The sequence below is a fragment of the Melitaea cinxia genome, chromosome 10, assembly GCF_905220565.1.
Source record: "Melitaea cinxia chromosome 10, ilMelCinx1.1, whole genome shotgun sequence".
Taxonomy (NCBI): Eukaryota; Metazoa; Arthropoda; class Insecta; order Lepidoptera; family Nymphalidae; genus Melitaea; species Melitaea cinxia.
Window position 1 is genome coordinate 1,781,721 of NC_059403.1, and position 27,612 is coordinate 1,809,332.

The 27,612-nt window shown below is 34.3% G+C and overlaps 2 protein-coding genes across 2 annotated transcripts; one reads left to right on the plus strand and one right to left on the minus strand.

Annotated features, from left to right (window-relative positions):
• Nucleotides 1-532: 532 nt before the first annotated feature.
• LOC123656892 (spermatogenesis-associated protein 20) lies at nt 533-11,962 on the minus strand. Its single transcript, XM_045592508.1, has 8 exons — nt 11,951-11,962; nt 6,571-6,629; nt 6,317-6,455; nt 3,772-5,394; nt 3,473-3,681; nt 3,168-3,388; nt 2,287-2,425; nt 533-855 (listed from the first exon to the last, which is right to left on the minus strand). Exons 2-8 carry the CDS (start codon nt 6,614-6,616, stop codon nt 737-739), a joined length of 2,496 nt encoding a protein of 831 aa, XP_045448464.1. The 5' UTR covers nt 6,617-6,629; nt 11,951-11,962; the 3' UTR covers nt 533-736.
• A 4,215-nt stretch (nt 11,963-16,177) lies between these two features.
• On the plus strand, nt 16,178-18,664 carry LOC123657154. The gene is made up of 5 exons (XM_045592732.1): nt 16,178-16,351; nt 16,938-16,961; nt 18,219-18,317; nt 18,470-18,535; nt 18,644-18,664. The coding sequence occupies exons 1-5, from the start codon at nt 16,178-16,180 to the stop codon at nt 18,662-18,664; spliced, it is 384 nt and encodes a 127-aa protein (XP_045448688.1).
• The last annotated feature ends 8,948 nt before the right edge of the window (nt 18,665-27,612 follow it).

Below are 27,612 nucleotides of genomic sequence, written 5' to 3' on the forward strand. Positions count from 1 at the left end.
TATATTTAAACAGCCGTTTTTATAACGAACTTATATACACAATGTAATAATAATAATAATAAAGACGTTTATTCACCAAGCATAAAAAAAAAAAGATTTCTTAAAATCTAATTTACAGAGATTTTATAGTAAAATGTAGCATTAACAAAGTATATGAAAATAGTACTGAATAAAAATCAGGATTAATAAATATGAATATATGATATGAAACTATATATAAAATATTATACATATATATCAGAATTATATTTTCTCAAGTGTTATTTATCATAATGAAGTACATAGATATGTGTTGATGACCATTATGAAAACCAAAGCAAAGCCTCATTTTAATGCAATAATTACGTAATCAACATACTGCAATAATTTAAAATAACTCGGTGAGTTAAACTTTATAATAAATATTTACGAATTTTTGCGATTCCCCTAAAGATTTGAAAGAATCGGAATCAGAGTATTGTATCACTGATAGGCTAGAATATCATAGAGTAACACTGCGAAAAAAAAAGAAACAAGTTTATTTGATGTTGCCATGCTGATATTTTTTTATTTATTTGGCGCGTTTTTCAGTTTCTACTTTCATTAGCCAGACTAACATATTATTTTAGTAATATTAGTGTAAATACGTTATACTGCTTCTAGTAGACGATACTTCGATGTGCTCGGTGAGTTAAACAACATTACTAATAAATAAAAGTTAGTCCGGAAGTTTTTTTTTTTTATTTATGTTAGTTATTTACGCTTTGTCAAGTAAATCTTCAAGCTGCTTGACGTCTGTGACGGGCAAAGAGCATACGTAGCGGCGACACACGTACGCTGTGGGCACGTCTCCAGCAGCGCGGATGCGCGCCATCACTGACCACAAATCAATCAAAAATTACTTTATTCAAGTAGACTTCAAATGTTACCCTTACTCTTATTATGGCCCTACTCGTACACCTTTGAATCGTCATATTCATTTTTAATAAATTAATTATAGTTTAAGTGAAGTTACCACTAATTCAATGTTAGTCTTTGAAAAAAACTGACATTTATCACTTTAGTCATGTCTTTCATGAAATACAGCGCCGCTAAATCCACTCATCTTTATCATAAATATAATCGTGGTTCAAGCTTATCATATGCATTAGCAATTAAATTCTTTTAAAAATAAACATTAAATTTAGTTTTTGCAAAATCGAATATGTTATCTTTTATAGATCACATAACATATTATTACTCGCTCTATTTTATAAATGAATGACATTGAGAACGTCCTTATATTTGATAGTATAAAATCAAACCTGTAAAATAGAAGTGATTATACATTATTGCGATCTTAAAAATCCCGATGCACGATACGTAAGTGACGTATGAGGTCGCAAGTGATAAATAAAGTTACAAGTGATATATGAGGTCGCAAGTGACGAATGAAGTCACAAGTGGAATATGAGGTATCGTGTGACGTATAATGTAATAAGTGACGTATGAATTCGCAAGTGACGTATGAATTCGTAAGTGACGTATGAATTCGCAAGTGACGTAACAAGTCACGGTCTTCTATACAGATCTTGCAACAATAGTAGTAGGGGTACGTCGGCTTAATGGTTGCGCTGTTCTTTTCAATTTACGGCCGCTATAGGCATGGCGGTAGATGGGTGTGGTGTGCAACAAAGACAGAATAGCATTTTGTCTCTTTTCTATCACACGTATTGCATTTGTGTTTTAAATTTACAATATAACCAATTACAATGAAATATCACTCAATATAACCAATTACAATGAAACGTCATTCAGCGTGCAGCGAGCACTGCGCACCGCATCAAGTGACCGCACTCATCGACAGCAGTTACGTACAGCGGCGTTGACGCGAACGATAAGTTATGACACTATCGTACTACTCTCTAACCATTGAAATTGGGCTCCGTTGCAAGACCTGTATATAAGACCGTGTATCAAGTCGCAAGTGAGGTATGAAGTCACAAGTTATATATGGGGTCATTGGTGACGTTTGAAGTGGCAAGTGACGTTAGAAGTGGCGAGTGACGTTGGAAGTGGCGAGTGACGTTGGAAGTGGCGAGTGACGTTGGAAGTGGCGAGTGACGTTGGAAGTGGCGAGTGACGTTGGAAGTGGCGAGTGACGTTGGAAGTGGCGAGTGACGTTGGAAGTGGCGAGTGACGTTGGAAGTGGCGAGTGACGTTGGAAGTGGCGAGTGACGTTGGAAGTGGCGAGTGACGTTGGAAGTGGCGAGTGACGTTGGAAGTGGCAAGTGACGGAAGTGTTGCACAGAGTCGCATGACACTCACGCGCCTCGGACATACCGGCGGGCGCGTCGGCGGCGGCGGGGTCGGCCAGCGCCAGCACGCGGCCCGGCAGCAGGCGCGAGCGCACGGCGCGCGCCAGCGCCTGCGTGCGCGGGTCCGCGCCGCCGCCCGCGATCACCACCTGCGCCGGGCGCTTGCTCACTGACCTCGCACTAGCGGCTCATGTACACAAGTGCTCATCTCCAAATGTTTTTAACAACATTTTTCACTGTTCTTTTAAGTTTTGAATTTTTTTTTTTTTTTATTCTTCAATGGTGAGCTAGCACACGTCCCCCCCGAAAGTGAGCAGTTACTCCTTGTCCTTGTGGATCTCCCCACCGTGCCTCGGAGAGTACGTTAAGCCGTCGGTCCCGGTTGTAGTCATGTACACCTGATAGCGTTCGTTACTCATAGTAGGGAATATATAGGCCAACCCGCATTGGAGCAGCGTGGTGGATTAAGCTCTGATCCTTCTCCTACATGGGGAAAGAGGCCTACGCCCAGTAGTGGGATATTGCAGGCTGAAGCGATGAGCTCCGGTAACTGCTAATGGGCGTCTATAAGACTGCAATATCAGAAGCATTCCATGCGAATTATCGATTCTAATCCCGATCCTCCCCAGGAGTTGAGGTTTACCTTCAAATGTTGTAGTGGCTGGGATTGAGGAAAAGTGGTGATAACCACTTTTGAAAATTACCTCCTGAATGGAATGTCTGATTTGAAAACAATTCTATTAAACAGTTTGATGCTATTAGTGAGTAAAATAGCTTACTTGACGTTAAAGCATATTAGTTAATATTTAAAACTAATAAAATCTTAGCGACTGACATTCTTCCGCTCTCTATTGGCGTTGGTATTTTAGGAATGTGAGACAATTTACAAACCTGAGTAGGAGAATCATTGTAAAACATTAGCGCCGACATCATTTCGGGCAGTGCCGTAGGAGATTCGTTCAAACGCTTTGAAAATGCTATTAGCAGTTTCTTTGCCATTTCCATCTCGTCTTTTCCTCCTTCAGGCGACACATTCTTGTCTGAGTACGCGGCGAGACGTTGCAAGTTGTGACAAGAAACACTGTTGCCTGAAGGTTCTGAACCATCTTGATCTGTCAATGCATTTATTAGATTATCATAAAATGTGATTTTATTTGACAGAATATATTCAGGTACTAGGATTCACAATACTTTACCTTCTTTTAACCTCAAAACGACGGTACTATCCTCAGTGGAACAGGTGAAATATCCACCATTTTCATGGTCCCAAAATAGTTCATTTTGCTTAATTTGTAATTCCCGCGCCCAATTTAGCCATTTTAAATCAAGGGATGCCTCATACAAATTCAGTAAGCCTTTAATTAGAAAAGCGTAGTCATCCAAAAAGCCCTGAATAGGTTGATTACTGAAACAGTTAGATGTCTTATTATTATTATTTTGATCTTGTTAACATTATTTCTTCTAACGCTAATTGCATTTTATAATGAAAACTTACGTTTGAACAATATCACCTTTATCACCTCTGTAACATGAATGGAGAAGTGTTTTATTGTTATGGTCATACATATGTTCTTTTATAAATTCTGCTGTATTAATAGCATCGTCAACAAAAGACTTTTCTCCTAAACCTTGTCCAGCTTGTGCTAATCCTGCTATTATAAGCCCATTCCAAGAACACAAGATTTTACTGTCTAGATGTGGCCGAGGTCGCTTTAATCGCTCTTCATACAAAATATTAATGCATTCAGATATTACATTCTCAAATTGTTTTTGAGAAATTCCAAAATTCAACATTGTTTCTTCTTTACTGCCATATATAATAAGAACATTTTTATTTGTAAGTTCTCCGTGAGGATCGCTTCCAGGTGATACATTACCACTCTCTGTAACGCCAAAGTAATCACAAAAAATGTCTAGATAAGAAATAGCTCCAATGTGTTTGTCTCCTAGGAGGGATTTTATTTCATTATACTCCCATACGCAAAATGCTCCTTCTTCCTTATGAGGTGCACCGAAAGTTGGATATGAGTCGGCATCTTCTGCACTGTAATAACCTCCGGAATCATGTCGTAGATCTCTGTTTACGTATTTTACGATATCTCGTACCACCTCTGCAAAAAACTCGTTTTTTGTTGCAAGGTAAGCATCTGTATAAGCAATCATCAATTGCGCTTGATCATAAAGCATTTTTTCAAAATGTGGAACATGCCAGTGATTATCTACAGAATAACGAGCGAATCCACTGGAAACATGATCGTGAATTCCGCCTTTAGCAATTTTAGTCAAAGTGTACAAGCACATTTCTAAGCATTTTTTCCCCTCAGCATTATTTTTATCTCGTGCATAGTAGTGAAATAAAAAATTAAATATGGATGCTTGTGGAAATTTGGGAGCAGTCCCAAATCCTCCAAACTCTGGTTCATATGACGACATATATCGTCGTACACATTTATTCCATGTTGCCTCGCCAGGTACTGATGAAGCCTCTACATCAACTTTAGCAATGTTCTCTAATGCATTCATAATATTGTTGCTAGCTTCAAGGAACTGTGCTTGGTTTTCTTTCCATTTTTTTGCTAGGGAAAGCAAGACTGTTTTAAAACCAGGTCGTCCCCAGCGGTCTTCTGGTGGGAAATAAGTGCCACCTGTTACTGGTCGTAAATCTGGTGTAAGAAAAACAGACATTGGCCATCCACCTCCCCCTGAAGTTGCCATTACAAAAAGCATATAAACACGGTCTAAATCAGGTCTCTCCTCTCGATCTACTTTTATATTGACAAAGTGCTCGTTCATTACTTTGGCCACATCCTCATTTTCAAATGATTCCTTTTCCATTACATGGCACCAGTGGCAAGTAGAATACCCCACAGATAGAAATATAAGTTTGTTTTCTTTCTTAGCTTTATCTATGGCCTCTTGGCACCATGGATACCAGTCTACAGGATTATGGGCATGTTGCAACAAATAAGGTGACTTTTCGGTAATCAATCTGTTGGTGTGTTTTGGTTTTTCAGTTTGGGTAGAATCTGTGTTACTTGTAGACATTTTGATTATATTGTCGCTAATACTTCTTGTAAGTTGTGGTTTTGAGATGTTAGAATGTCCAAAACAAGATAATCTGTAAAAAAATAAAAAATAATTAATAACTAAAAAGCATGGAATAAATATCTCATATTCTCATTTTCTCACTCAGATTTTTTATATACATAACTATTCTATTTTTATTTCTGTGGTTGGGCTACGAAAGTTGATAAAAAAGGTACAAGTTTAGTTTTGATATTCATGGTGATCAACGATAAAGGTGACTCAACGGCCTCACTAGGATGTACTTCTATGTGGGGGTCCAGTAAAACACAAAATACACAAGCACAAATACTGAAACCTCAGCAAACATTAGCTTAATAAAAATACCATGTGTAAGGATCAAAGATCATTACTATAGCACATCAGCCCTTTATTTTAGTATCGCAGGGGAACCCATTTACGAGTGATATCCAGGATGCCCAGGTAGGCATTCCTAGACCGTAAACACATCAGCCCTACACCAGTGGTGTGACTATTACACTAACGCATTGTATATTATCTGATGGTCTATTTATAGCCAAATGATACAAAATATAACATACTAATGCTCTCTGAAGGTATGATGATAAACCTATTTAATTTTATATATTTTTTTAAAAATAAGTATATCTCATTTACATAATAATACAGTCAATTTTGTAGGTACTCTAAAGGGCTGCTAGTAGGAAAGTTTTGGGGTAGTTCCGATTTCTTTCATTCTATATGTATTTTTGGGATGCTGAAAATCTGATGCTCCAAATCTGAGTTTTGTGGACAATATCTCGTGCGTGTTTTTCTAACATTAATCACAATGTTATGTACTACACAACGAAAACAAAACAAGGTCACATAACAACTCTAATTAATCTATCAATAGGTATCTTAAAGCTTATTTTGTACATACCTACAAAAAATTATGGACAAAATGTCTGACGTAATATTGTTACATAATGCTAAAAAAAAAATAAGCCATTTACCTTTTGTTAAAGTTTAAATCCCGATGTAAGCACACCAGGTTAGTAAATAAAGACTCCTTCGTAGTATTATGGTTCAAATGTATACTTTTTAATCTATTATCACCAGTCGACAAACGTCGCAATAACAAAACAGCACGACCTGTAGGCATAATATTTAGATGTGATAATAGTAATAGAATGCCAGTGTACTACTAATTACTACAAAATATTATATTATATATTTGCATTAATATGAAAGTTTTGTCCTTATGTACATATGACATTATTTACTATTATTATAGTTTTGTTGACAATTGACATTTGACCATTTGACTTAACAGTTGTTGTTTTAAAATTTATCCCCAATAGGGAAAGGCAAAGGACTATAATCCATACAGCCTAGTCTGAATTTGTAAGTTTCGTTCTGATATATCAAAAGGCCGGAGCCAAGTCTGAAGTAACTTTATTGTTCTTCTGATTCGATGACTGGTAGAGTAAGGCCGAAACCAAGTCTGAAATTTCATATTTTCGTCTACTCTTCTTTGTCTATAAGTGATAGGCGAGGTCGAAACCAAGTCTGTAATAGGCCGAAGCCTGAAATATCAAAATAAAATTTCACATCCGATGAATGAAGGTCCTGATCCTGTTTCAAATATCATTGATAGTATTGCAAATAAATTCAAATATACTAGTATAGTTATCCAAATTAGTCAATAAATCTTGTGTATTGCGCGGGACATTTTTTGGTCCAGAAGTTGATAACAAGTTGGCTATAAATAAGAGGCGTTCCAGATTAAAAGCGGAGCATTCAAAAAATATGTGATCTAAAGACTGTGTAGAGTTGTTGGTGCAATGTGGGCAAACGGGCGATGAGATGATACGCATACGATTCAAATGTGCATTAAATCTGCAATGTCCAAATCTCAAGCGGCATAGTATTGTATAATATTTTCTGCTTCTATGTTGATGCGATTTAGTAAACCAAGGACTTTTTCCAATATCTTGATTTATCTGAGCATACCAAGATCCTTTTCTTAACAAGGTTTGTCGCCAAAGATCACGCCAATCAGATAGGATTTTTGATTTAATAGCAACTAATAGATCAATGTATGGTACGGCAACATTCTCATCAACAGGGCTGCCGCTGTCACTGTCAACAATTGAACGTGCCAGAAAGTCCACATGTTCATTTCCCCTTACTCCTATATGTGAAGGTGTCCACAATAATTTGATGTTGTAGTTTCTTCTGGATAGTTGATAAAGGAGATGTCTTATTTCTAAAATGATGAAGTTTGTATTAGCACTGAATTGATAATTATCTAAAGCCTTTAGAACGCTCATACTGTCAGTAATGATCAGCCAATATTGATTAGTTTGTTTTTTAATGAATTCTAGGGCAGCAGTAATTGCTAGAGCTTCAGCTGTAAATATTGATATCTCCTTTTTCAATCTGACGCCTTGGCCAAACTTCAGATGAGGTACATAATAGGCCATGGAAACATTTATATCATTTTTTGATCCATCTGTGTAAACTTGTTTGAACTTATCAGAGTATTGTGCTATGAGGTTGTAAACTTCCTGGCGCTCTTTTAGCTTATGGTCAATAATAATATCGATTTGATTAATAAGACAGTCAAACTCCTTTTCGTAACACATCCAATTGCTAGAACTGTGTATTTTGTGTTGGTTATTTAGATTTAACATGAATGAATATTCGAAGAGAATAAATGGGTTATTAGAAGTTAATGGAGCATTTACAGGATATTTACTATGTAAGTAATTAAGCTTTTTAATTAGAGGATGATTACTAATGGAAAACAGTTTTAGCAAAAAACAGTATTTCAAATATTTAAATCTAAGGTGTAAAGGGGAAATGTTGCACTCGACCTGTAACGAATTAATTGGGGTTGTTTTCATGGCGCCAGTGATAAGTCTCAGGCTGTGATTTTGAATAATATTTAATTTGTTAACCAACTTGTCATTAGCAGAAAAACATAGAAATCCATATTCAAAATGACTGCGTACAAGAGATTTATATAGGGTAAGAAGGATTTTTGGATCAGAACCCCAATATGTTTTTGCAAGAGACTTTAAAATATTAAGAGCCTTAAGAGCTCTATCAACTATGTGGTCTACATATTTGTTCCATGATAAGTTATTCATGAATATAACACCTAAAAATTTAACTTCATTTGTGATAAGAAGAGATATATTATTATAGTTTATTTTAATTCTTTCAGACCCTACTTTATTAAAAACTATGACTTTAGACTTTTCAAAGCTAATGTCCAATGCAAGATAATTAAAATAAGAATTTAATTTAACTAAAGCTTCGTTTAACTTAAGATTTAGGGTAGTTATATTATTACTAGAACAATAGACTACCAAATCATCAGCAAACTGTAAATTGTATATATGAGAGCCTAGAATTAAGTTTAATCTATGTATATAAAGTGTGAAAATCAATGGACTCAAAATGCTACCTTGACATGTACCTTTATGAGAAAGCCTTGGACCAATAAGTCTATTATTATACTTAACAAATACCTTCCTACTGTGCAAAAAATTAAAAATCCATTGTATAACTTTTACAGGTAAACCAATCGCAGCTAATTCCGTGGATAGAATATGATGGTTAACATTATTAAAGGCTCCAACTACATCGAAGAAAACTCCAGCGAGAGCTTGCTTTGATTGTATAGCATTATAAATATCAAGATGTAAGTGAGCAATGCTCTCCCTTGAAGACCTGCCTCTTCTAAAACCAAACTGATTAGAAGGTAAAATATGATTAGACTCTATGAAATGTTCCAATCTTTGTTTTAAAAGTTGTTCAAATATTTTTCCCATGCAAGAAGTCAATGCTATAGGTCTATATGAATCAAAGTTAAACTTGTCCTTGTTGGGTTTTAAGATAGGTACTAAACAATCAACCTTCCAATCCATAGGAATAAGATTATGCTCCCAAAGAAGATTCAGGATATTTAATAAAATTAGTTTAGATTGAGAAGACAGGTGTTTAAGCATTTTATATGAAATGTAGTCAAGGCCAGGTGTAGAGTCTTTTCTGGATGAAATAGCAGAATTTAATTCGACAATGGTAAAAGATTTTATAATAAAATTTTGATTAGGAAGAATATGGCAGAAAGAATTAAGATTAAAGGCTGGCTCTACAGTATCTGGAGTATATTTTTTGAGAAAATCAAAGATCCAAGAATAGTCAGAGTTGTTATGGGAAGGTGGAGAATAGCTTTTGTTAAATTTTCGCATATACGTCCAAATGACTGATATAGGAGTCGATCTGTTAAATTGTTCACAAAGTTTTATCCAACTGTTTCTTCTCTCATTTCTGATAATATATTTTTTGGTGGCTTGTAGTCTTTTGAAATTAATGTAATTAGCCTCAGTGGGATCAGATTTAAAAGTCAAATAAGCGTTTTTGCTATTTAATACGGCTTTGGTGCAATTGAAATTCCACCAAGGAAGAAGTTTTTTTTTTTTATTTAAGTTAGAAGGAGAGCATGAAGATAAAGCTGTATTAACCAAAGAGTGCTTAGAAATAGAAGATGATTTCCACAGTGCTGAGTGTAAAATATCTGTAAATTTTGTGTAGTTATGAAGGGGGTCTTGTGTATCAAGAGAAAATTCAGTGAGCAATAGTTGGACATTTAAATTATAAATGTTCCAATCAACGTTGTTCAGGTTAGGGAAGCAGGGTAGTGAGCTACTATTGGGAATAGGAGTGGCATTGTAATGATTGTTATTAAGTGAAATTTTTGTGATTACAGGAAAGTGGTAGCTGCCTAAGGGATCGTCATGTACTGACCAGTCACACTCTAGAGCCAATGAAGGTGATACTATGGTTAAGTCAAGAGCATTCTGTCTCCATATGTGCGAACCAACAGTGGTCATACTTCCGTCATTAAGTATAACCAAATTATTGTTATTGATAGACTCTAAAATGTCTTTGCCTCGACAATTAGAAGTAGAACAGCCCCAGGCTGAGTTTAGGCCATTAAAATCTCCTGCTAGGAAGATTGGTTCTGGTAAACTTTTAATTAACCTGTCTAGTTTAGATTTAGAAAAAGCAGGATTGCAATTAGTTGGACTGTAAAAGCTTATGATAGTAAGTTCTTTGTTGCTAGAGTATTTTATACGAACAACAACATTTTGAATGGAGTCATCATAAAAAGTATCAATTTTAGAATAAGAAATAGAGCTATGTATTAATATGGCTACGCCATTGTGGGTGTTTCCTGAATCAAGACGGATTACATTGTAATGACGTATCTTAAATTTTTGACAAGGCTTTAACCAAGTCTCACAAATTAACGCAATGTGAATATTTTTGTCCAAAAGGAAATAATTAAAAATATGTTGATTGTGTAGAATACTCTGAGCATTCCATTGCACAATATTTAAAGTATCCATAAAGTACAAATTATTTATTAGTAACCTTTTTTAATGTATCTTGCAGGACATTTTTAATATTTTGGGAAGAGATAGGTATTTCATTATTTTTGTTTAGTGTTATAAGTTTTACTAAAGCTTCTGTAATAGATTTGAGTATTATTTCGGAATTTAAAAGAGATAAGAACTGATCAGTTTTGTTTAATGATGGAAAGTGAGAGCTGTTTAAAACATCAACAAAGCTTTTTTTCTGAAATTTATCTCTGTTAAGCTGGATTTTTTCTTTTTTAACAGGGCATGCAGGGGATATGGCAATGTGATTGCCAGAGCAGTGACAGCAACTGGCTGCAGTATAAGGAGTCTGACAATCTTTAAAATTGTGACCTTCGCCACAAATGCTGCATCTTTGTGAATTTTTACAGAATTTTGCAATATGACCATATCTTAAACACTTTAGACACTGCTTTACTGGCGGGATGTACTGCCGTACTTCGAACCGCCAGCTGTTGAGGTCCACACTATCTGGTAAATTGGGACAGGAAAAGGTTATAGAAATTGTTTTTGTGGGGATTAATTTTATTTCTCCATTTTCTCTTACACGTCGCATAAATCTACGTATAGATATAATATTTTTCGTGCTAGTTAGAGCTGAATATATTTCTTTATTGGATAATTCTATAGGGACATGAGAAATTACCCCAGTGACCTCTGTAGCGGCAGCCGGAAGGGAAGCTTTAAGTTTGTACCCATCAAGATATTTTTTGTTGCCTAAGACCGCGTTAGCAAAAGCAGGTCTATCAAAGATAACTCCAACTTTACTTTTATTAATGCGTTTTAGTTGTTTCACGCCTTTATTATATTTTTTTATGCTATTAGCGAGTGTCATCATGTCTCTTGTTCCGATTGGCTTGTCAGCCTCTGTACTCTCCAGGAATACAATATAGTCAAAATTACCCCCGTTCTCAGGGTAGTGCCGCACGTAATCGGCTACCCGAAACGGGGCATACCTTTCGGCGTCTGTTAGCTCAACAGATTTTATGGACTCGGAGTCGGAGCTCAACGAGTCGTCCTCAGCGTTACCTTCCTCCTTCTTTTTCCTTTTCTTACTTCTCCCCATCTCTTGATTAATTTATAAGTATTTATTTATAAAAAACTCCAGTGAATGAATTATAAAATTAATAAAATATTTTTGAAAAAAAAAAGACCGCCTTTTCACTTCAAAGTTCCCGCGCTTTTTTCTTTGACTTAACAACAATATTTGACAGCACATGACAACAACAATAACATCGGTTTTGTTTTTCAAACTGGCAGGCTTTTTTACAGAGATCCTAATTCGTAGGAAAATAAAAATCATATACAATTTCAAAATGTAAATCAACGATCACAATCAAAATCAAGATCAAATTCGTATGTATAAATGTTAAAGCAAGAAGTAAATTATTGAAGACTAGCTGTGCCCACGACTTCGTCCGCTTGGAATTTAACAAAAAAGTTATTTTTCAGTTCGCAGAGATATAAAATAAATAAATTTCTAAAATAAAAGTAGCCCAAGTTACTCCTTACTACATCAGTTATCTGCCAGTGAAAGTCCTGTCAAAATTGGTTCAGCCATTTCAGAGATTAGCCGGAACAAACACACAAAATAGACAGACAGACAGACAAAATTGTAAAAAATGTTATTTTGGTATATGTACCAAAAGTGTATACATCCATGTGCATTTATTAAAAAGCGGTTATTTTAATATTACAAATAGACACTCCAATTTTGTTTATTTGTATAGATAGTACAATAAGTACTTATTACTATTTGTGAGTCAGTTACTTGAAAATGAAGTTTCAAAACACATTTTTCAGAATAATTGAATCCAACCATAAATGTACGATTTATTAGATACGAACATAGGTTTTATCAGATAAGCACAAAAATTAAAATGAGTGCACTATTATTAGAAAAAACTATTCATATTTTTTTAACGTTAACACGTAGAAATATTATTTATATTCAAATGTAGTTTATTAATAGTACTAATTTACTGATTTATTAATTGGAAATCATGAATATACTAAGGGCCATAGAATAATGTGATAATCTACTAAGCTACTAAGGGCCTGTTACACCTGTTGTGGATAACGCTATTTGACGGATGACGATACAAACAGACTTTGATAGCTTGAGGTAAGATAGGTCAGTAGGATCTGTTTCTCCTCAATTAAAAAACTGCAACATTAACATTAATATACCCGAATAGAAATGTCTCATAAAAATAGTAGAGTTCGATAGTAAAAAAGAATAATGAATCAAAAACTTGTTACCATTGGATTCTGTCATCCGTCAAATAGCGTTATCCACAACTTATGAAACAGAACTTAAATCTAAATCTGAAATCGTGAACTAGAAAAAAAACATAAATGTAGTTACCACGTAATAAAAAAAGTTTTACTTATTCCGTGGTCGTTACATAAAATAAGTTGATTACAGACCCATCTTTAACACAATTTGATATTTATAAGTTAATGTCAATACAATTAAATTAAATTTAAAGAAATATTTTTCTTTTGGAAGAACCAGTTACTGATTGCTATTAATAATGATTTTTTATGTCTACTTTAAGAACTTGTAAAAGATAATTTATAAAAATATATATTTTTAGTTTATAACTTTAATTATGAAACATATAAGTAGTAGGAATACCGCATTAAGATTTAATGTATTTTCTGCGTCTTTAAAATTATATCTAATATATAAAATTCTCGTGTCATGGTGTTTGTATTAAACTCCTCCGAAACGGCTTGACTGATTCTCATGAAATATTGTGTGCATATTGGAGAGCGAGAGAGAGAGAATCGAACATCTATTTTTCATCCTCCTAAATGTAATATTTTTTTTTTTAATTTTTTAGATAAACTATTTATATTTAATTTTATTATGATTTGGCGTTGAAAAATACATACAACCCTAAATTTTTACCCTTCTACCACCAACCCCTATTTTTAAATAGCGTTTAGCGACAAGACAACGTTTGCCGAGTCAGCTAGCTTTTTTATATCATCATCATTACAGCCTATCACAGTCCACTGCTGGACATAGGCCTCCATAAGTTTACGCCAAAAATAGCGTAAACTCATGTGTTTTGCCCATAGTCACCACGCTGGGCAGGCGGGTTGGTGACCGCAGTGCTGGCTTTGTCGCACCGAAGACGCTGCTGCCCGTCTTCGGCCTGTGTATTTCAAAGCTAGCAGTTGGATGGTTATCCCGCCACCGGTCGGCTTTTTAAGTTCCAATGTGGTAGTGGAACTGTGTTATCCCTTAGTCGCCTCTTACGACACCCACGGGAAGAGAGGGGGTGGCTAAATTCTTTAGTACCGTAGCCACACAGTACTTTTATACTTTTTATATATTTCTATTTTAAATGCAAAACCATAAACCCTTTTTTCTATATTTTTATGCTCTTATCAGTGGAACTGCTAGATTAATGTCAAACATCTATGATCTATCTACCTACTATATATAACCTTATTATTAAAGCTACACTATTGATTTTTTATGAATTAATCTAACAGTTCAATGACCGTTTATTCTATTAGAATAAACGCCTTACTAAATATTCTATTTTAGACGGACCCGGTTATTGCTATTATATTTTGTAAGGATATAGAAAAATACAAAATGCTTAACAAAACTCTTGTGAGTCGTAAGATACCTAATGAATAATATTTATATTTAAGTATGTCAATCAACTATGGATGCAATTAGCATCTGAATACTTAAGTAGTTAATTAAATTATGCAGTATGCATAAGGAATATTTTCCTGAGACGCATGCGCGAAAATCTGGACGCCATTCTCACTTTCAATGTAACACGACATGTTTTGACGTGTACTTAATGTCCGCAATCGTAAACTTAATGAGATCTTGACACGAAATGTACGATTACAAATTTTTGGAAATGCTATACAATGTGAAGTTCCCCTTATGATAGTGAGTGAAAAGTTATAGAATAAGGGTAAGTAAATAATTGACCTATCTTGTACACCTTTATGTCAATATCAGATAATGTAAACAATTTATTTATTTTATTTTTATTATTAAAACAAAATAGTTTTCACCGATTGAGACTTCATTAAAAAATATCGCATTTGCTTCTTTATTTTGTCAAGCGAAATACAGAAATTTATAGCACGGGGCACCTTGGTTAATTTAAATTTAATGGGCAATCAAGTGTAAAACTACTGGGTGGCCGCTATTTGGTATTTTGACAACGATGTTTAAATTTTATTTTGTTAAAACTAACGAATCGAATAAGAGTCTGCTAAAACGAAATTATCTAGTTTTTCGAGTAGTCACGTAAACTATTTTAGTTTGCACGTGCTCTAACAAGGAGGGTGTTGCAAGGTGAATGAAACTGCGACACGTTGCCATGGTAACGTCAAGGGCTCTTTCCCCTTGAACCGATGCGCTTTCCTCTTATGATCCCCTAAAAGATTACTTTGTTACTGTAGTCCGAGCTAATTTCCTACTACCTATATCTCAATGATTACTTTTTGTTAAATTTAAAAAAAGATTCCTCAATTCGCTCGATTTTTTTTTTTTGTTTTAACTTAAAACTCCGTTTTTTTAATGAATAGATAATTTAATTTTTAGTGAATATATTTTTTGTTAAGGAGGTACACTGTCTATTTGATTACAATTTAAATCTGAAAATAACATAATTTTGAGTGGGAAATAGGATGACTTTTTATGGACTTAATCTTTTTAACTTTTAAAAAATTTATTTAACGGTAATACTGCTGTAAAATTCACGACTGATAGGTACTATATCATAAATGACACTATGGTGTATATTAATGATTTTACAATGAAGCCTCCTTTTTAATTTCAACTAATTACTAAGCGTATATTTTCAGTAGATATTTAGGTAAAAAGAAAATAAAAATAGAATAAATTAGCTCTAACGAATTTTAATGTAACACATATAACGCATAAAGCAGCAATTTCGTAAAATTAAAATGTTATTGTTCCTCTTCCTTAAGCCAAACTGTGTTTGATAATTATAATAAACGTTTCCAGGGTATATTACAAACCGTTGCATTTTTTTATTGTTTCAGACGTACAAGTCACTGGTTATAGCTTTACCGAAAAACGTGCCTTACCTTTTCTTTTTTCGTCTATCTATATAAAACGTTATTTTAAAAAATATGTCCAAGTAAACTGTCCAAAATGTACAGTAAAATTTCGGTCCATATCTGTCCAAAATTCGACATAACATTCGAAAATGTTCATAAGCGTATAATGGAAACTACGTGCCAAATAATGCCAAATTAAGCAAATAATTAGTATTAAAATTATAAATCGGACATTGTCGTGTGGATGGTGTTGCCAGCAAGATGTCAGTGTGGGTGGGCAGTGGCTGCGGAGGTGGTGGAGAGGTCCGCGCGCCGCCCGTCGCCACTGTCCTATCAGCTAACACCTCCATGGAGTCCGGGATCGAGGCCGGGGTGCTGCCGACAGTCACGGGATCCCTCGCCTCGGCTCGAGACTCACTCGGTTCGCTATCACGGGCTGCGGAACCACTTTACGATACAGACCATACAGATCTCGGTTCGGAGTTGGACGAAGCGGAAATCAGAAGGGAGTTGATGCACGATGCAAGTATTAAGACAATTAATGCAGTAGAGTACTTGTCTCGCTAAGCATTATTTACATATATGAATTTCATACATAAATCGCGACGATGACGTGTTCGTCGATCGTGACGACGCGTTGGCGCAGCGGTCACAGTAGTGACTGTGGCGCAGGCGGTCGCGGGTTCGATCCCCGCTCACAATAGATATTTGTATTGGCCATATAGATGTTTGTCGTGGTCTGGGCGTTTGTTCTTGTGTATGTTTCCGTATTGTGATTGTTTGCGGACCCCCAACACAGGAGCAAATCCTACTGGGGGGAGGGGGGGGGGGGGTTGAGTGTGAAGCGCTTATTTATTTATTTATTATTTATTTAATCCTTGACAATATCGTTCAAACCAATCAAAAAAAAGTTCAATAATAAAGTTATGGAATAAACGATGTTTCATATTTCACCGGGCTGGACACGTATTTATATCTGATAAATAATCTAATAATAATATCTGATTCTTGTTTATGACCTATACCTAGATATACGTAGATATAGGTACCCTATATGTACCTGTTACCTAATATTTGTAAATATAAAACAATTTCAATTTTTTTTCAGAAATGGCGTCTGCTCTTCGATAGGGTAAGTCTGATTTTTTTAAAAGTTGTTACAATATTTTGTGATATTTTCTGACGAGTTGTACCAGATAAGGTATTTTAGCTTAATAACCTGTTTTTCTTTCAAAATATCAATGAAATCATGCTTCAAACTTAGAACACGATAAAATAATCCATAAGACAACTTATTACTCATAATTTTATAAGCGAATATAATATTTTTAGCTACAACTATTTTAAATATTTTTATGATCAATAAATTGTCTATAATAATCATAAATGAATAAATTTCCTTCAATTTCAAGCTACAAGTAAAACGACTAATAATTTCATAAGACATTTAATTTTCATGAAACACGAAATCGTTTATATCGAAAATAGAGAAAGTATTAATAAACACTGAAATTATCTAATATATATAATTCTCGTGTCGCGGTGTTTGTAGTTAAACTCCTCCGAAACGGCTTGACCGATTTTCATGAAATTTTGTGTGCATATCGGGTAGGTCTGAGAATCGAACAACATCTATTTTTCATACTCCTAAGTTATAAGGAGGGGGGGTTGTAAAGAGGGTTAAGAAAATATAATGAAATTTTGTGTGCATATCGGGTAGGTCTGAGGATCGGCCAACATCTATTTTTCATTCCCCTAAGTTATAAGGGGGGGGGGGGGATTGAGAAGGTTAATAAAATACGTGGCAAAATAACGTTTGCGGGGTCAGCTAGTAATAAAGTAAAAATGTTATATTCAAAGAAGTATATTTTCTGAGTGTGGTAAAATACAGTTACATAAATTTTTTATTTTATATTTCTTCAAAAAAACGGGGTTACGATTTGACGACACTTTCAGCATAAACAAGAGAGTTAAAGCACCGCATATTTCATAAGTGTCGTTTACGAGGTGGAAACGAATTTTAGACTGTTATTTTTTTTCTTTGCCTGATTAAAATGTACAGAAGCGGGATACAAAAAGTTTTATAAGCAGATAAAGAAAGGCGGTAGCGCCGCGGATCAAACGATGTCTTGTCACGTAGGGAACATTGAGATAATACTACTGCTAAGATAGGGGCGCTTTTTATTTTTTTGTGTTCTCCTTTTTGGAAATGGACGAAACGATTATAACAATATTATACACATAATAATGCGAGGTCCCAGAACGGTCGGCGATTATGACGTTTCAGATGCTCCGTTGAAAACTAAATCGGGTGGCGGAATACGTGACCGCATCGAATGCTGTAGGTGTGAATATTATATTAACGATTATATGTTTACGTTATCTGCAGTTTGATCCGGAGGGCTTCGGTGAGATTCCGTGGCCAGACTTCCTACAGACTCTTCAACATCCTGATTTCATAGCGCAGGTGCCACCCCATAAGCGTGAGGTAAATATAAAACAAAGTAAAATACGAATTAACTTCAAATTAAATAATTAAAAATATTTCGATGTGTAATTTGTATCGAATATTTGATTTATAGTACAAAAATTTTGTTTCTACTTATAAACGAGTAACCGATATGTAGTATTCTTTCGCAGATACTTTTAGACAAAGCTCGAAGTGCTACAACTCCTGCAATCACTTTTCAAGAATTCGTAAATCTGGTAAGTAGTGGTATATTTGTAACATTTAAAAACTTCTTACCTAACATCTGAAATACGTCTATTTGTCTTTATAAGTGCATATTTGACTTATCAATGTAACATTTTCAGGCGTTTAAAAATATTCAATAAACGAAAGTTGAAAAAAGATAAAAATATTACAGCTGTGGAAGCATTTTCGAATATTATATTCTATATTTTTGTGTCAACCTGTATTTACGAGTAAATGTTTCATACATAATACATGTAATTTTTTATCAATGCAATCGCTTTTGTGACTGAACAATAGTATAATATTCGCTTTCGTCAAACTGAGTAACAGCCGATGTTTAATAATTACCTATCTCAGATCGACTGTGATGACCTGAAAATAGTGTTATATAATTTAAAATATTATATGTTTAGAAGACGTATATTCTACGAAGATGATTATTATTCACATTTTGTACTCAAGCGTGAAAGATATTATATCTTATATATTACCAAAATATATAAATTATTCATAAGTATTAATAGAGCAGTGATGTGGCCGAATCGCTAAGTGCCTTATTGTTGTAGGTTGAAAATAGATCATAATATCATCAATAATATCGTCCTCTAAACACGAGACACCCATATTGAGATGCAAACGCCGATTACGTCTAACTCGCGCAGGTCCGAGAGTGAGATAATAAACTCCTCCAAAAAACGATTCAATCAACGGAGACAAGGAAAACAAAATGTAAACGAAAAAAATTACGAAAATAAAACTCCTTGAAAAAGGGCCCACGTCCTTATCGGGGTTTTACTGTCGCGCCTCGGAATGAGATAAAGTTTAGCGAGATTTATTAGATGGACATTTATTTATTTTTTAATATAGTATAATGTTATCTTAAACGATAATTTATATATTATTAACATCGGGCATGTCCATTTTTTTTAAATTAAGTATTATTATATTAGTAAGAAGATTGTGGTTATAGCAACAAAATTTGTATTCGGATTTGTATACAACGCCTTGGCGCAGCGGTCACGTCGCTGGTTGTTGCGCTAGCGGCCGCGAGCTCGATCTCCGCACATGACAATCATTTGTATTTGCCATACAGATGTTTGTCGTGGTCTGGGTGTTTGTGCTTGTGTATTGTGTGTGTTTACGGACCCCCGACACAGGAGATAATCCTACTGCGGCCGTTGAGTTTGATGCGTTTATTTATTTATTTATTATACAAAGGTCGACAACTGTAATATATATAAAAAAAATATAATTAACATATATATCGACTTTTCAATATAAAATATCCAAAATATATAAATCTTTTCGCGATCGTAAAATTGAACTTGTCACGATGATGAAATAAAACGTTTTGAGTTAATTTAGGAGGCGTTTTAAAATAATTAGACAGACTGATTAAGGCGCATACATCACTATAATGTCAAACGATATGTTACCCTCAATTAATTATACGGCTACGTATCCAGCAATATTTGCATAAAGGAATCTTAAGAAGCGCTTAATTATGTCGACCAAAAGTGCCCGTAAATTATTGCCCGTGCAGAGGCACGATTTTAAATAAAGTTATTTAGTATTATAAGAAGATCGTTGTATGATTTCTATTTTTTAAAATTAGAAGTTATAATATTTTGTTATATTTGTTGAATCTATAACTCAATATTAATATTACAAAGATGGACAGATTTTCTATTTGTTCCAATGATGTTTCGGTATATTTAAATTTTGATATCCGATATTTAAAAAAAAATCTTTTTTTTTCTCTGTGCCGCATTTACTATTTTTTTTTAATTTCAAGGAACCTTTCTTTAGTGGTCTTGAGACTATCTCTGTGGTAAATTATTACACTGAGAAATTTTATTTAAACTAATAGAATTATTAATTAGATTATTAAATATAAAATAATCTGTTTGCTTAACATCTCCGTGTGAGTTATTAATTTGATTTAGTAGTTTACCCATGTAAACAAAGCGAACAAACAAAATTTTCTCTAAATTTTATGTATGTCGTGTCGTGTAGTTATTATTGCTAGTTTCTCGACTATTGTACCATATTTATTAACTTCAAACCAAACTTTTGATTTTTGTACTTTACTGCATTTTATCGAAGCACGGCTTTGTATCTAACCCGAACCGTTTTTCTAATTTTTAGCGAATTGTTTTTTTTTTATATATATAATATTATATAATATTATCTATTTTAGGCAAATTAATGATATAAATGTCTTGTTTTTTACAATATGTACATCAAGTTTCGCTAATTGGCGGTATAGTTTGAGAGCTTAAGTTTTTAGTCCGTGTGAAGTCAGAGCTTTTACATAAATCGATCGGCAATATTTTCCAACCCTTTCGGACATCAAACGACAAACCTACCTGTCACAGTAATTAAAAATAAAAACTCGTAAAACAATATCAATAAAATATATGGATTCGTAAAACATTTTAGCTAATATCGTATAACCATTTTTCTTTAAACGACAGATAACATCTGTGCTATCATATTATATACAAACTGACATAGCCAATAATCTGGTTACTTTGATATCTGCTCATATTGAGCAAAACTGTAATATGACATTTTCTGACGTGGAATCCGTTCCAAATAATAATTTAAATTAATTATTAAGACAACAGAGGAAACCTCTAGCATATTAATAATCCATGACATTAAATCAGATAAATGTCATAATAATTTGGTAAGGAAAGCCCACAGTTGTAAAAATTTATATACTGTAAACCTGGTGCACCAAAATATACAGGGCATGCTAGGTAAAGATCTTGAACTGGAGTTATTTATGAATGGTGAAAATATCAATATTTTATGTTTAACAGAACACTGGCTCTCTATTTCCCAGTCCATATTTAACTTCAGCGGTCACCAGGTAGCTAGTATGTTCAACAGAGAAAAAGCTATACGCGGTGGCTCTTTAATAATTGTAAGTAAACTTTTTAAATATAAAGAACGTAAAGACATTGTGAGCCTCTCTGTTGAGCAAACTATTGAATTAGCCTGCGTAGAGCTTGAGCACTTCATTGTTGTATGCGTATACAGACCTCCTAGTGGGTTATATGAGTACTTTGAGAAAGTATTGGAAGAAGTTTTGTTAAAATCAAATAATTCTAATAAGGCTATTGTTGTATGTGGGGATTTTAATATTGATTTATTAGATAATTCTAATATAAGTCTGAGATTTAAGTCTATGCTTCTATCATATAACCTACATAACTTATTTACTGAACCCACTAGAATCACTGCTACTAGTGCTACATGTATTGACAACATATTTACAAACTGTAAACCTTATTCTAAAGCTATTATTAATAAGTTAAGCTCAGACCATTGTGGCCAGTTAGCTTCCTTTTCTTATTCTTTAAATGTCAACAAAAATATTTTAAAAAAGACCTTTGTACCTATAAGTGCTACACGTATGGAGAAGTTTAGAGGTAGTATTGTGGCAAAACTTCCTTATTTATCATACATTAATGACCCTAACTACTTATATAACTCTTTATTTAAATTAGTAAAAACTGAATTTTCTACAATATTTACTTCAAAAACAGTCAATTCAGGGGGTCTCTTGACATTTGGTGAATGGGCAACTACTGGCATATATAAGAGCAGGCAAAGGCTTTATGAATTGTACAGTGAAAAAGCCTATAATCATAGTGTATCGTTTGCTTCTTTTATAAGTGCCTACTCAAAAATGTTTAGAAGAGTATGTTCCATGGCAAAATCCTTGTATATTAAAGACAAAATAAGAAATGCGCATAATAAAATTAAAATGACATGGAACATAATTGCTTGTGAAAGTGGAAGAGTCACAGATCGCAGCTTCGATTTTAAGTTAAATGTCAATGATAAATTTGTTACCTCAGACCGAGAAGTTGCATCTGAGTTTGAAAAATTTTTCACTGACATTCCGCTTTCAACAACGCAATCACTTAATTCGTCTCCAGGCATTGCCGAATTTTTGCTAAAGAAAAACGTTAAAGAATGTAATGTAATATTTACATTTAAACCTGTAAACCCCAAAGATATAATAATAGCCTTCAGAAGCCTGGACGTCAAGAAAACAGCTGATCTATGGGGTTTATCTGTAAAAGTCGTTAGTTCGATAATTGATGTTGTCGCACCTCATCTAGCTACTATATTTAATGGCTGTATAGAACATGGTGTGTTTCCTGATCTAATGAAACACAGTAAAGTAATTCCTATTTTTAAATCAGGCAGTACCCTAGATCCTAATAATTTCAGACCAATTTCAGTACTCCCAACATTTAGTAAAATTTTTGAAAAAATCATCCTCGGGCAAATGTTATCGCATTTTAATGCACACAATCTACTACATAAGAAACAGTTTGGTTTTACAAAAGGTCGCTCCACAACAGATGCTAGTGTTGAGCTAATTAGAAATATTTTTGAGGCATGGGAGAGGTCGCAGGATGCTCTTGGGATATTCTGTGACTTATCCAAGGCCTTTGATTGTGTGCACCATGAGACGTTGATCAGGAAACTGCATCATTATGGGATTAGAGATAGGGCACTCAGCCTCCTGAATTCCTATTTGAATAATAGAATACAGAGGGTTGATGTAAATGGTAAGAGATCTCCTGGGGCTCCTCTGGATATGGGGGTTCCACAGGGCTCTATCCTTGGCCCATTTCTCTTCCTTATTTACATAAATGATTTGCCATTTTTTGTACAGGACAAGCATGAGATAGTATTGTTCGCTGATGACACTTCACTTATTTTTAAGGTGAAACGTAATTTACTTATGTACGACGATGTAAACGATGCTCTCTCAAAGGTTGTCTACTGGTTTGATTCAAATAATTTATTATTAAATAACAAAAAAACAAAATTAATAAAATTCACGACACCTAATGTTAAACTTGTTGATAATGGTGTAGAATTGGGAGGAGAGATGTTAAAACCGGTGGAGTCCACTAAATTCCTAGGCATCACTATAGATTCGAAATTGCGGTGGGATCTTCATGTTGAGGGGATAGCGAATAGGCTCAGCTCTGCAGCGTTCGCGGTTAAAAAAATTAGACTTATTACTGACGTAGATACAGCTCGCGTAGTATATTTTAGTTATTTCCATAGCATTATGTCATATGGAATCTTATTATGGGGAAATGCAGCTACTGTCAATACTATTTTTGTCCTGCAGAAAAGAGCTATTCGTGCAATTTATAGTTTAGGCCCTAGAGTATCATTAAGAGATAAGTTTAAAGAAATAAAAATATTGACTGTTGCTTCTCAATATGTGTACGAAAATGTTATGTATGTTCATAAAAATATACACGAATTTCCCAGGAATTGCGACATGCATAGCATTAATACTAGGAACAAACATAAACTTGTAGTGCCTGTAACTCGCTTACGCCGAGTCAGTAATTCCTTTTATGGACAATGTATACGCTTATACAACAGGCTCCCAGAAAACGTTCAAAAAGCTTCTATTGCTAAATTTAAAAAAATTGTGAAAAAACGATTGTGTAGTAAAGGATATTATTCGATTAATGATTTTCTAGAAGACAGTACGCCTTGGGAATGATGTGATCGCTTCCAGGCTATTTCAACTTATAAAATTATTGTTCAATTCGATTTGCTTTGGGAAAAAAAACATTACTGTAAAAAAAAATGATATTAGTCCCGCTGAGTTTCTTCCGCCAGTTCTTCTCAGGTCAGAGGCTTCTTCTTTCCGAACTGGTAGTAGACTCATGACGTTCAGTAAGAAATTGTAATAATTTTATGCTGAATAAAATATTTTGAATTTGAATTTGAATTTGAATTTGAATAAATAATTCGTTTGTGACTTTTAACGTTTGTTAATAAAATGAAATCGTCAAGTTATAAAACGGTTAAGATTATCGAGGAAAACGTTTATGGTGTTAAAGCACCGTAAATAAATTGAAATTATTAAGGTCCACATTGACGACTTTCGTTGTTGACTTCTGAGTATAATTTCTTAGTCGCATCAAAATATGTTTTGCGTACGATTGTATAGATAATCGTAAATCAAAATTAAATTCGACGTATAAAGACACAACGAGGGACATTGGAGCCTCGTGGGCGTCTGTGATGCAGCATTCTTATGCTAATCCGACGATCCACATTCGAACGGGGTGGGCCAAATTGTTATTTATATTGTCACCTCCTCTTTTTTGTTCGAACTTACCAAAACTCCTCGACTAAATTACCGTCTGACTTCATCTCGATATTTCATATCCTAAATTTCTTTTTGTGCATCACTATTGTATTATTACACATGAGAAAACGAACATATTTGTAAGGTTACGTCAAAATGTGTAAGATTAATAAATTTATTTATTTATTGTAAGAAAATTTAACAAAAATATACTTTCTACTCAACTAGATTAAATAAACCAATTATGAAACATTAAGTACGTCTCATGCATATTTAATGTTTATTTTTTCTTATACTATGCAACTACATGCATGCATCGGCAGAATAGAATAGTGCCCCCCTCAAAGTACCAGGTGTCGTAAGAGGCGACTAAGGTACTCGGAGCGGATCCCCGTAAGACACGAGTCAGGTTCTGCAACCGAACCAGCTCTACATGTAGCGACTTGTCATTCCTGTGGGTCCCGCTGGCAAGGTCGAGAAGGTGATGTAGGCAGTGGGAAAACCTGCACTTCCTAAATTCAAACCCAGGCAAAGCAGTTAACATCTGTGAAAAGGACACTCTGCCATCGCAATCTCTAGAGCGGTGAAACCAACTTGGATTTACACTGCTTAAAACATCTGCAACAGATGTAAAGGCCATAGATAGATACATAGATACAACTATGTAGATAAAATTAATGTAGAAATTGTGACTTGAATTTTAGCTGTTAAGGAAATGGTACGCAGTCGTCAAGTAATTTCCTGTCAGGAAATTAGTTTACGCCATTACAGCAATTTCGCTGCGTCTAGAAGTTTAATAAACGTATTGGTTACTTAAACTTTACATGTGTGTTTGAATGTCGGGTTGAGTCGAGAAGCTGAATATTACCTGTCTCATAGCACAAAAAACTTGAGCGCCGCCGCGGACCTTTAATCAATTTATGGGGCGCTAACTGGAACATGGAAAATGTATTAAAGCTCGCTGTGGGAACGAGCCACACGCCAAACACCTTAGAATATTCATAATATTATATTATTTCCTTTGATCCTCAAGAAGTTGCCCCCGGGAATAAAAAAAAGGTGTTTTAATTTAAATGTTAATGGTATTAAATAATAAATTTAGAAAGTGTAAGCGTTACCAATATTTAATAAATCTGTTGTACTGATTTGTCTCTAAAATATGACATCATAAATTTTCTTTGTTATTCATTTATGCAAGAATTAAATATATATATTTTTATATCATATTATATTAACTTTATTATTATTTTTTATATATAAAATAATTTATCCATCACAATTTGTAAATAAATATATTAGAATATCACGACGCGTTTCGAATTCACGCGAGGGACAAAAACAATTACTTAATAAAACACACCTCAATCAAAATTAATTGCTTTACGCATTAATCTCTTTATCTTCCCTCACCTACAAAACAACGTGTCTGTTCTCTGAGGTAATGGAAGCAATCATTTCAGATAAGATAGCTCTAATGTGAGAAAAGGTAGACGTTCGGCTCGGATCGTTAATTTAATTTGAAATAATAAAAGTTATATCTATCATTTATCACTTTCGACAAATTTATTTTTAAATGCTCACTTCGACGTCCTTCTTATCTTTCACGGCGAGGTAGGTAGCAAAAAGACGACAAAGTCTTTTATAAACGTAGGCAGGCGTAGGCGCATTGCTGTCAGCGAGGCGTCGATCATTAGTATGGGAGCTACGCAATATAAATACTCGTATAGTACAGCCGCGACCTCCTCGTTACCCGCAACACGGTGCACGGCCTAATAAATACGACTTTTAAACCTTTAAATTAAGACGACCAGCACCGACTCGTTTAGGGGCAATGTTTGTCTCGAGAAATCGTAAATTAAAAAATAAAATTAATGTAACGCCCAATTTGAAGTACCTAATTCGTTAGCAGGTCCTGTCGCGGGACGCATTCCTTCGTCAAGTAGGTTTTCGTGTTCTTTCGGACTGTCCGTCCGTAACTCACCGATATCGGTGCCATCTAAATTGAGATTTTATTGACGATTACTGTTCTATCGGCGGTATCGTTGCGATCTTGGCGCCCGGCTGAACCTTTGCCACATCGTCGTCCGCTCCGGCTCATTATCAATCTTAATGACATTTTAAAACAAACGTATGGAACACTTTTACTCGTTTATTAATACTCCGGTAGACATAGACTACCACACTGAGGCTGGGTACTCGTTCTACTGAGAAACGAAACCGAAACGATATTTATTCAAGTAACATTATCTTAACAGTTAATTATATTACTAAATATACAAAGGCTTTCTTTTTCTCATCGCTAAGCACGTTTCGAATTCATTTAAGGTTGACAATATAAATAAGTACGTGTATATAGTAAAGAAAAGTTTTGGACATTGATTCGAACATCAATTTAGTTATATCACCTATTGTTTCGTTTGGACAATACGATTTAGATATTTAAGTTATCCGGAGTTGGAAATTTAATCTTGTTTTTGACGGACCAGCCGATAGCCATCTCCAGAGATGTACATTAAGATTATCATACAAAAGCGATGTAGTAGATATCAGTATTTGAAATGATCAAAATGTTGTTTTTTTAAATAAAATATCGAGATGTGCGTGAGATTAATATATTTAAAGAATATTTGACGAATGTACAGTAGGCAGTAACTGTACTTCAAATTTTCATAGCAATTGATACAGGATTTTTGGAGTTATAATTTATGAGAGTAAAATATGATGCACGCACACACCATCACGAATAAAACCGACAGACACCCTGAAGTTAGCTAGTCAACGAAGCAGAAGTTAGCAACGTGAAGTTAGCTAGCCAATGAACTATATAACTATAACTTCTTACGTGTTTACATAAGTATACACACACTTTTTTGTTTTATATTGTTTTAATAAATAAAAAATATTTTCGTATTAATAAATAAATAAACATTGAAATAA

Bases quoted from the DNA above. Each gene is read 5' to 3' on its own strand.
- LOC123656892 (XM_045592508.1), bottom strand. From the start codon at position 6,616: ATGTCAATTGTCAACAAAACTATAATAATAGTAAATAATGTCATAT. The intron at 6,456-6,570 runs GTACATAAGGAC...TTATGCCTACAG, and splicing joins AATAGTAAATAATGTCATAT to GTCGTGCTGTTTTGTTATTG. The intron at 2,426-3,167 runs GTTTGTAAATTG...CGCCCGGCGCAG, and splicing joins ACAATGATTCTCCTACTCAG to GTGGTGATCGCGGGCGGCGG.
- LOC123657154 (XM_045592732.1), top strand. From the start codon at position 16,178: ATGGAGTCCGGGATCGAGGCCGGGGTGCTGCCGACAGTCACGGGATCC. The intron at 16,962-18,218 runs GTAAGTCTGATT...CGTTATCTGCAG, and splicing joins GGCGTCTGCTCTTCGATAGG to TTTGATCCGGAGGGCTTCGG. The intron at 18,318-18,469 runs GTAAATATAAAA...ATTCTTTCGCAG, and splicing joins TGCCACCCCATAAGCGTGAG to ATACTTTTAGACAAAGCTCG.